Source organism: Mixophyes fleayi, chromosome 1, assembly GCF_038048845.1.
Source record: "Mixophyes fleayi isolate aMixFle1 chromosome 1, aMixFle1.hap1, whole genome shotgun sequence".
In the NCBI taxonomy this organism is placed as follows: Eukaryota; Metazoa; Chordata; class Amphibia; order Anura; family Limnodynastidae; genus Mixophyes; species Mixophyes fleayi.
In genome coordinates this window covers 197,544,037-197,554,972 of record NC_134402.1, presented here as the reverse complement: position 1 = coordinate 197,554,972, position 10,936 = coordinate 197,544,037, and the positions used below count along the sequence as shown (strand labels likewise).

Below are 10,936 nucleotides of genomic sequence, written 5' to 3'. Positions count from 1 at the left end.
TTGGACCTCCGTCCCCCCAGGAATCCTAAACTTGAGATTGTTTTTGTGGAGACTCTTTACCCCCTTATCCCCTTTCCTTATTTATTCCCTTTCTCTTCTCCTAATCTTTATTAGTCTTTTGCTTTCCTTATTTAAAACATATTAAACACTGCCGACTCTGTATGAATGCGAGTTTGTTTCGTACGTATATTCTTACCCATGGAAATTGTTTTGTCTGCATTTGTGACTAAATAGAGAATTTAAAAAGAGTTGAGACACGCTGCACTAGATTTTGAACTTCAAATCAGAATTCGAACATATTGCTGTCAAAGGTGACAATCACTTTTCATAGAATTTAAGAATATTCACACAGGCAGTTGTAAAATGATTTTATTTTTTTTATTGCTTTTTCTTTCTCCTGACATGTGCTACTCTGTCAAGGACACAGTTTGCAGTTAAAAGTCCGTAAGAGAGATTTTATACTGTGATAATGTTGCCTCCAATTTACTGGCCAACATAGAGGATGCAAAGGAAAAATACTTTGTGAAAATGCATGTGCAAAATAAGACAAGTACATTAAGGGAGATATTTATGAATCTCAGGTGCTCACTGCACTGATTTCTTGTGAACTAGGGGTCCAGAAATTATTCTGTATTGAAGATGTTGAGACTTTACCTAAAAAACAAAAAAAAAGATGGTCAGAGGATTACTGCTGCTGTGTTACTGACACCATTTAGAGGACAGAGATGGAAGAAGAAAAACAGCAGATATATTGGACAGTTATTCAGCAGTTATAATGATCGTATGAACATGGAGTAGTATGCAGAAGCATAAGGGAGAAGAAAGAAATAGATGGAACAAAAGCATAAAGCAAAGTAAACAATATTATACAGAAAGCTTGCAGAATTCTCAAATATATTCCTGCTGCATCCCACTAAACGTATGCTCACATACACACCCAGATCTGTCTATTATAGCCAGCAATAGACTTGTCACAGAATCACATTGATATCTGCTCAGAGATAAAGCCGTGTGATAAATTGCAAAGGAAAGGTGAGATCAAGGTTAAATCTACCTAATCAGGAACAGATGACTGATTAGATTTTTTTTTATTTTTTTTTTAAAAAAAGGAGAAGATGAATGTTTCTACTTCATGCACCTTTTAGCTGTATATCAGATGTAAAAAAAAAAACAAAAAAACAAAACAAAACACCAAAGCGTTCCTCTAGTTCTTACAGGGAAATTGAATTCAACATGGGAGTTCCCCCCCATAGAGTCAATCTTTAAAAAAATACAAAGTATGTTAGAATCAAATTCAGTAAATAGGATGTGGGGGAAATTGTAGTGTTCCAGTGTCTATGACTAATGCACTCATATCTACCAACTGTCCTGATTGAGGTGGGACAGTCCCATCATCCTTTCAGTCGACCCAGCTAACTGAATGCTAAGAGGTATGTACTGTGCTGCTCTGCACAGCTGGAGGTAACAGGTGTCATGGCAATGAAGAGGTCTATCTAAGGGAGGGGGACTGGGGTGGGATAGCACATTAGGTTTCCCATTTCCCAGCCATAGAATGATAGGTGTTATATGTTGCACCTGATGTGTTTAGATATCCCAGCTTGGCAGCAAAGTGTTTCTGGAAACTATAGTGTTGGCAAACATGCATCAGCTGAGTGGAGTTCACATGGAACAAGCTCCCCCGCTCCATCAGAACTTCCCCTTATCTGTCCTCTTTCAAACAAACAATAAAAAACCCACCTTTTCCTTAAAGCCTTCCAGTCTCATGCCTAAACTCCCACCGGTCGGCTACCTCTCTTTCTCATCCCTTCTTCCCTTCTCCCCCTTCCTCGACTCCGTCTCCGTTTCTCCCGTCTCTACGTCTCATCCATGTGTCTGTCTGTCTTCCCCTCCCTTTAGATTGTTCGCTCCTTTGAGCAGGGCTCTCCTACCTCCTGTTTCCATCACTTTTAACTGCGCTCTTCAGCTTCTCTGCTCACCTCCTCTCGGTCCCTCTGCCCTCTGTCTCCTCTCGCTTCTCTCCGCTCCCCTCAGTGTCTCTCAACCTGTCATCTGTGCCCTCCCTCTTGGGCCATAGTTACCTGCCTATACTCACTTTTCCCCTCCCTCCCTCTCTTTCATGCTGTGCCTGAGCCCCCAGAGTTATAGTGCTTACTGTTACTTGTACTGTGCTGTTTCACCTTGTACTGTGCCATTGTTTGTCCCTGTACGGCGCTACGGATACTTTGTGGCGCCCTATAAATAAAAATTAATAATAATAATAAATGGAGCTCTGCTCGCCAGGTAAAATGTTATATACAGCCACTGGCAAAACTCTTTGTGCAGTCAAATGGAGAGGACTAGGAAGTATAACCTTAACATTGTGCTATCAAAATTTACTTTCTGTTTAGGTCAGTACACCTAAGAGGAGTTGCAGCATCAACTGTTGTTTAGGATCATGTTGGTCATGTAACTCTACAGGTCTGTAAATGTTAGGCATTAGGAATTGTCATGTGGATTCTCTCCCTGTACTGGACATTTGGCTGTATGTGAAGGACAATTGGTGCTATTATGCCCAATTTTTTGCTATACCAAACACTACAATTACATACTTTTGTGCACTTTTATGCTGCAATAAATACTTTTTGGGTCTATGACAGATGTTTATCTTTAAATGAAGTTTATCTTTCTACACTTTATCATGCATTGTGCAGCACACAGCATAGGAAGTATATCCGTACAGTAGTGATAAGCTATACACAGCATGTTAATGTAAACTTTCTGCTGTGGACTTTGGGCACCATACTAACTTAACCTTTCCTCATTGCTTTTTTTGAATACCTGATAATAAAGATCACAAGAAGTGCAGTTTAGTAAATACGGTTGTGTGCAAATCTGTCAGTGAGATAAGTCAAAAGAGAAGGACAGCACATAATAGGCTTAACAAAAGATAATCAAATCAGTTTAAATATATTTTGTAATTGGAACAGCAAAAAACATTCTATAATATAAATGTGTGGAACTCATGGACCCACCAGTCACAGACATTAACAAAACAGCAGCCTGATGGTGTAGTGGTTAGCACTTCTGCCTCACAGCAATGGGGTCATGAGTTTGATTCCCAACAATGGCCTTCTCTGTGTGGAGTTTGTATGTTCTCCCTGTGTTTGCGTGGGTTTCCTCCGGGTGCTCCGGTTTCCTCCCACAATCCAAAAACATACTAATCGGTTAATTGGCTGCTATCAAAATTGACCCTAGTCTGTGTGTGTATGTTAGGAAATTTAGACTGTAAGCTCCAATGGGGCAGGGACTGATGTGAATGTGTCTTCTGTACAGAGCTGCGGAATTAATGGCGCTATATAAATAAATGATGATGAAAACAGATAGGCTGCACAGTGACATCCCAAATCAGGCACATAGGCTGGCATCTGGAAAGAATCAGAACCCTACCAGGGGAACCACTCATCACACAAACACGACCATCTGCAGGGTTTATATATGCCTGTTAAACCTCAAAACTCTGGTAGGGGCAACTTTTACTCCCCAGCAAAGGGTGCTATATTGTTTTTGTTCCATTAGTGTAAATACATACTATATGTTCATGTGAAATAGTTTTTATTGTAATAAAGGATTTACACTATATACCTATATATTTTCCAATCCTATATGCATATTCACAGAAATTGGAAGGGCCAAGGAAACTTCTGAGATCAGAAGGAAGAGATATCCTGAGTTCTCTGAAAGTCTGAATATAGGTTTGTTCTTTCTCATAAGAAATTTATGTGAGTGCAATCACATAAAGGGTTCCTTTAATATATATAGGAGATCTCCTATTTTTTTCTAGCTGATTTTGGGATTTAGAATTCTTTCAGTCACATCCTGAGGTTGAGGTTTACTCCAGAAACTGTTCTACTTTTTTTTATTGAAAACAAGTGGGTGTGAAATTTCTTTGGATCCATGGTGGATGCATGGGATGATAAAGTGATCTATCTGAACATACTACACCATTGTTTTTCCTTTTTGTATTTTTTCCTGTTTATGTTTGAGGAAACTGTGTAACCGCACTTCCAAGAAAAAATAAAGTAGAAGACAGTAAACATATAATCTGAAAATAAATATGAACTGTGGCCATTTCTGCATATAAAATAAGTATAAAACATATGTATATGCTTTGAATATTTGTTTATGAAATTATTAATATCTTAGACTCAAATCTGAATTCAGATGTGGATATAGCATGTTCATGCTATATGGGTGTATTTTGGGTCTGAAAATTACTGATTATGTGTGAGGTTCAGCACCTTTATCTATATTTTACTCCATATATTTTTCACATTGTTTTGATTTTTGAAACCTTATCAGTACAGAATTAAACTGCAGACTTAAAAGTGCCTAGTAGACCCCTAAAAGTTTATTGTATAATTACATAAGTCACATGCCTTTGCCTGTTTTGTAGAGTGCATGAAAAATCTAAAAGGTTATGGGTAGGCCAACAGCAAGGTAAATCTAAGGTACTATTAATATCAATCTTGTATAAACTTAGAGAAAAGCATAATGTCTTATATTTTTATATTTACATGATTTTTCAAAATAATAGTGCATAGTCAATAGCGAATAACCGTTAGAAATTGTGAATGATACATTGGTAACATATAATTGTGCCAATGCACAGCATTTTTAAACACCAGCTAGTGATGGTTGTGTATAGCCAACTTCCAAGTAACTACAATAACGGCAGACACTGTTAAAAACATACAGTAAAACAAGAGAGTAGTTTGAAAGGGAAAACTAATAGGAAGACTGGGTGCAAAAAAACACATTTCTTCCAACTTCCAAATGCCAGTTGAGTGTTATGTACACTAGTTCTGCTTTGGAAGCATTTTATTCTCAGCAAATGTACATTTGTTTGTTTTTTGTTCTGCAGCTATACGTCTTCTGCTGGACTGCATGCCAATAAAATCGGTCAGACAAGCTTTACCATTGGCAACCAGATCTATGTCCAATTTGGCCACCCATGGTTTGGTGAGTTCAATAAGTTGGCGCATTAAATGGACACATGCAGCTAGTCTCATAAGTATTTTAGAATGCTGTATTTTACCTCCTAGAAAATATGGTGTTCAGAAATGTGTTTACTGACCCATAGCATATGGTGGGAAATGTGGTTTCTCGTTCACAAAAAACCATTAAAAATGCTCTGAAACACTCTTATGCAACAGCTTTTGACTATGAAGTGACATTTAAACTTTTGCGACACTATATCACAAATAAGCTTCTACACACCAGTTTTCTAGGATTCTAAAATGCTCATTGTTATTGCTGCTTATTTATATCATAGTTGCCTGCTCTTCCGGAATGTCGGGAGAGTCCTCCCGGACTCCTGAGAAAGCAGGGCAATCTCCCAGGTCCTGCCAACTTCGTTGGTGAAGTAGCCCGCCCCCACCATATAGTCATATAGTCACCATATAGGGGGTGGGGCCAAAATTATGTGATTTGCCAGGCCCCGCCCCCACTTACACATACCCGCCTTCACATGGATCTCCCAGAGGCCAGTAGAAAAAAGTTGGCAAGTATAATTTATATAGCACCAATCATATTAGGTAATATAATTGTTAGGGACTGAATAATTCCCTTCAATCCCTACCCCATTGAAGCTTACAATACAATTACCTATCAAACTTACACACTAGGGCCCATTATGTCAGAAGCCAATTAACAGACCGGTATATTTTTGAACTGTAGGAGGAGACCCATGCAAACACACAGAGAAAACATACAAACTCAACACAGACAAGGCTTTGATCGGAATTGAACTTATGACCCCAGTGCTGTGAAACAGCAATGCTAACCACTGCACCGGTTTAATGCAACATCACAATTAGGGTAGATGTACGCAAGTACTTTGTTTGGTTGCACATAACAAAAAGATAACATCTCCCGCAGGTTGAGGAGGAAGAACATTTAACCACGGCAACTAAACTCTGCAAGCAAGAGATCATCTTCCTGGAGCGTGTCTCATGGCACCAGGGAAGCGCCATTGATGCATCACCGGGGAAAAGGCCCCATACAATCATTTGGATGTCTATAACGCTTTTCCCGCAATGAATAGGGGTTGGAGCATGGCTGCATGGTGGATGCCACAAGTGCTAAGTGTGGAAAAGAGGTGGTACCCCAAGAAGTGGCACCAGTGGGAAGTGGGTGTGTGGTGGCTGCCATGAGTGCTAAGTGTGGACAAGAGGGGGAGAATCCTCACAAAGCAAGAGCACCAACAAGAGAGAGGAGAGCTTTTGGAGGGGATTGCCTGGATAAAAGGCATGGATGGCCTGACATTATTTCCCTAGAAGCAGTGAGTTTGTGGTTAGTAGTCATAGGGTGTGAGAGAGAACACTCTATAGATTCCGCTTGGAAATTTTTTCCTAAACCATGAGGGTGTGGGGGTGGGGTAACATTGTATGAGAGCCCCCTTGTAAAATTCTCCTATACATACCGTGGCTACTCTAGAGGGAAAGAGTGCCCACAGTGAGAATGGTAAAAATTGCTGTGGTGAAAGGACGGTGTTATTTCCAGTGGCAGAGTCCCTGGTTATATGGACACTGTGAGAGAGCTGCTTGAGAAAGTTAATGCCTTCCATTTAATGCACAGCAGCAATGTAGTTCCTATGGAGATGGGTTCCTGGATAATGGGATGTTATATGTTGACAGCAGTGTAACTAGGAGTAGGAGAGTCCCTGTGAATGGGATGGTGTGCACAGAGACAAAGAGAAACCCTAGATAATGGGATGTTGATTAGGAGAAGTAACGCTGGTTATGGGAGTGAGCGCAAGAATCTCGAAATTATAGCCATTATTTGCCGGTACATGAGAGTGAGTGCAAAGTTTATTTAAGGGTGTGTGGAACTACTGCACCCAGCAACCCCCAGGTATGAAACTGTAATATTTATTTGCAATTGAATCAACGAAGAACAGTGCATGTGAACAGGGCAGCCAAGAGGAGTTCAGGGCCCCGGTACAGCAACTTCATGGGGCACCCCTTACAGTCGAGCATGGTAAAAAAAAATGTGCCGTTGCTCTGCCCAGCACCTTTAGTCACACATGTTCCCTCTCTGCCCAGCACCTTTAGTCACACATGCCCCCTCTATGCCCAGCACCTTCCCACATGTACCCTCTCTGCCCAGCACCTTTAGTCACACATGTTCCCTCTCTGCCCAGCACCTTTAGTCACACATGTCCCCTCTGTGCCCAGCACCTTTAGACACACATGCCCCTTCTGTGCCCAGCACCTTTAGTCACACATGCCCCTTCTGTGCCCAGCACCTTCCCACATGCCCCCTCTTTGCCCAGCACCTTCCCACATGTACCCTCTCTGCCCAGCACCTTTAGTCACACATGTCCCCTCTCTGCCCAGCACCTTTAGTCACACATGTCCCCTCTCTGCCCAGCACCTTTAGTCACACATGCCCCCTCTCTGCCCAGCACCTTTAGTCACACATGCCCCCTCTCTGCCCAGCACCTTTAGTCACACATGCCCCCTCTCTGCCCAGCACCTTTAGTCACACATGCCCCCTCTATGCCCAGCACCTTTAGTCACACATACCCCTTCTGTGCCCAGCACCTTTAGTCACACATACCACTTCTGTGCCCAGCACCTTTAGTCACATGCCCCTTCTGTGCCCAGCACCTTCCCACATGCCCCCTCTATGCCCAGCACCTTCCCACATGCCCCCTCTTTGCCCAGCACCTTCCCACATGCCCCCTCTTTGCCCAGCACCTTCCCACATGCCCCCTCTTTGCCCAGCACCTTTAGTCACACATACCTCCTCCCCATCACATTTTCTTACCTTTTCTCCACTGCACAGCACAGGTCTAGATCTGGCCATGCTCCCCGCCGGTACCTGGTCCGGCTCTGAACACAGCCCCCTGCACTTGCAGGTGAAAAGAAAAAAAAAGTAGTTCTAAATTTTTTAAACTATACAACTACAGTGGGGCCCCGGGCCCCCCCAGGCAGGTCCGGGCCTGGGTAATTTGTACCTGCCCTACCCCTCTCTTGGCGGCCCTGCATGTGAAGTAAAGAGGTGTACTTAAGAGCGATTAACATCTGCTAAAAGATTGTTCTTGAAGAGTAGGTGAAATTGTGGTTGTAACTATGGTGACCTTATGCTTATGTGTTAAAGAATTAAAGGATTTTTTAATAAAGTTTTAGCTTATTTGAACGGAGATGGCTGGTGGCTAATTTTATAATCATTTTTCACTGCACCACCACTAGCATCCATTCTACACTGATTATTATGTATTAAGCACCCTTGTATTCTGTGGGCCCTCTGGTGGTATATGCTACATCCACGTCATAGTCTAAGGTAAAGAGGAGAGATACAGCAAGGGGGTACCCTACATCCTAGCATGCCAAGTAAGTGTTCCTGCAGCAGCAGAAGGGTTTTACAGCAAAATTGCTGGTCTTAAAGTACACTGTCTATGTTCATCCATCCCTAACCTCCCACGTCACGCCCTTCAAGCAGTAGGCAATCATGTTATTTGCGTTCAGACATGAAGTGCATGCAATTGCGTTCATTGGCACATGGTCCGTTTCTGAACATGCGCAGAGATATTTCGCGCAAACGGACTTCCATCAGAAAATGAATCAGGATCTAGCTCACATAGTGATGTGATTTTGTGATTGCTGCATGTAGCTTTACAATTTTAATGTGATTTTTAAGATTGACTGATAAGTTCAGTGGATTTACAAAATTGTTTGCATAATATATATATATATATATATATATATATATATATATATATATATATATATATATACACATATACACATACATACACACACGTCGAAGTCAGATAATTGGATATAGTCATTTCAATTAATATCCAACAACTTGATTGTCTTTGTTCGAAATTATGCGTATTGCATGCTATGGAGGAGCGTAATTAACCGCAACACGTGGCAAACACTTTTACACACATTTACACTGTAAATAGCTTATATTAAAAGTAGTTGCAACACAAAGTTATTTGTACTGAAATGTAGCAGAGTTTATGGTGAAATATTATAATGTTATATACATGTTAGTGAGATCTAAGGTTCAGGTCACAGGAAACATATCATGTTTAGTATCATTCTAATCCCCTATTTATCAGCAGTTGTCCGGTTCATTCGCCAAAAGGATCACACATTGCGTATGCTAGTTATGGATGATAGGGAATAAATGATTAGAATGATATTGTCTGTGTAATGCGAAAAGACCAGTTTGTACAAGTTCTTGGTGGGAAAATTAAGTATGCATCTTCTGGAGAAGTCAAGCCCACCCCTGGATGGCATCGTTTCAACTGGCCAATGACTTGCATTACACTGGACCTTCCTGAAGCCTGAAGCCACATCATCTATATTGTTTTCACTGTATCACTAACTGTATATAAGTGGTAGCTCTGGGACCAGTCTTCAGGCTACTTGACCACAGCCTTCAGACCTGAATGACTGTACACTGGATCCAGAGCGCCTGCTAAAAGTAACGGCTGTACTTATTTTATTCTGACCTGTTATTCTGCTACTTTTGACTATTAAATCACATTGTTTTTTGGAACCAGATCACTGGAAGTGGACAATCGTTATTGGATAGAGACTAGACGCTCATAACACACACATATACACACACATACATATACAGACACACCTACACAAATACACATTCATATATATGTACACACATACATACACACACAAATTATAATTATCGATTCACAAGGTTAAAATCTTTAACATTATAGCTATTTATATCAATGTGGCGAGTTTAATCATTTGATCAGCATACTTTTACATACTAGACATCTTGGTGCTATTTTCTACCTTTTTTGTTTGCAAAGGTCTTTGGGTATCAGCCTATATGTTTAAAAGGGAAACCATTTTGCACCTTCATGTCATACTTCAGCAGAAAAGCACATTTATACACCAAACAACAAAATAAAATACTTTACAAAAAAAACTCATGCATGAAATATAACTGTTAATTTGAGCCATAAATGAGGCACATTGTAACAGTTTTTTTAGGAAAAACAGTTAAAAACTTAATATGATGAAAGGGATGGTTTTAAACTGGATGGAGGTTTGACTTTGATGTGATATTTACACTTTGTTCAATGCACTCCTTCAGAGGTTTCCGCACACCTAGGCACACTCCTAGTCTGCAGAGCCGTATCCCGAGAAAAGGCATACATCTTGACATGCAATGGGTAGACCATGGAGAAGTACCAGTCCAAAACCAATGCAGAATGCAGTGTGTGTCAAGTATTCTTCGTAAAGGAGACCCATAATATTGTGGCATCTTTCTGTGCAGTCTATGATCAAACGTATGGGCCAGCTGTGAATATTCATGACTTTTAATGAGTAGCAACAGGCCATGCACTGGCAGGAGCATGCTTCCTGTGCTACTAAGAAACATTCTGTGATAGATTCAGGGTGCCATGCAGCCTATGAGAAGGGGGTCATACAGGGTTTTTTTTTTGTTTGTTTGGTTTTTTTCTGCAGTTCTCCCCATACAAGGAGTTGTTTTCACTATAACAGGGCTACCCCAAACTTAAGGTCTCAATGTTACAGTGGAGACCAGACCAGTATGTTCAGCTGGGGCTGGTTGTGGATTTGAGGTAGCTGCACATGCAGAATTGTGAAGCAGAACTTGTAGATTGTATCACTGGCCGTTTACACCACTGAGTGGCCAGTTCAGGAACAAAACCAGCTCATGTAAAATTTCCTCATGATTTCGCTCATCTATACTTACATTTTCAGATGAGAGCAGTTAAGTAAAATACATTGAGTGCTAATGTGACATGCCTCTGCAGCTTTATTAAAGATTAATAGTTGATTAGTAATATCTCTCCACTCTATTACAGAAATCTTACAGACATCTTTAGGACATAAAGCAGACATCACAGTTATTTGAACTGCTACGACATAACTAGCCCTGT

General features: G+C 40.8%; 1 protein-coding gene across 3 annotated transcripts in view; it reads right to left on the bottom strand.

Moving 5' to 3' along the window:
• Positions 1-351: 351 nt before the first annotated feature.
• Positions 352-10,936, bottom strand: part of MFSD12 (major facilitator superfamily domain containing 12) — a 65,453-nt gene continuing 54,868 nt past the window's right edge. For 2 of the 3 annotated variants that reach the window (XM_075204739.1, XM_075204738.1), the window contains one exon: positions 352-654. In XM_075204739.1, the coding sequence (XP_075060840.1) occupies positions 578-654 (77 nt within the window). In that variant the 3' untranslated portion in view covers positions 352-577. The remainder of the gene's footprint in view (positions 655-10,936) is intronic. The other variant, XR_012690818.1, reaches the window with a different exon arrangement.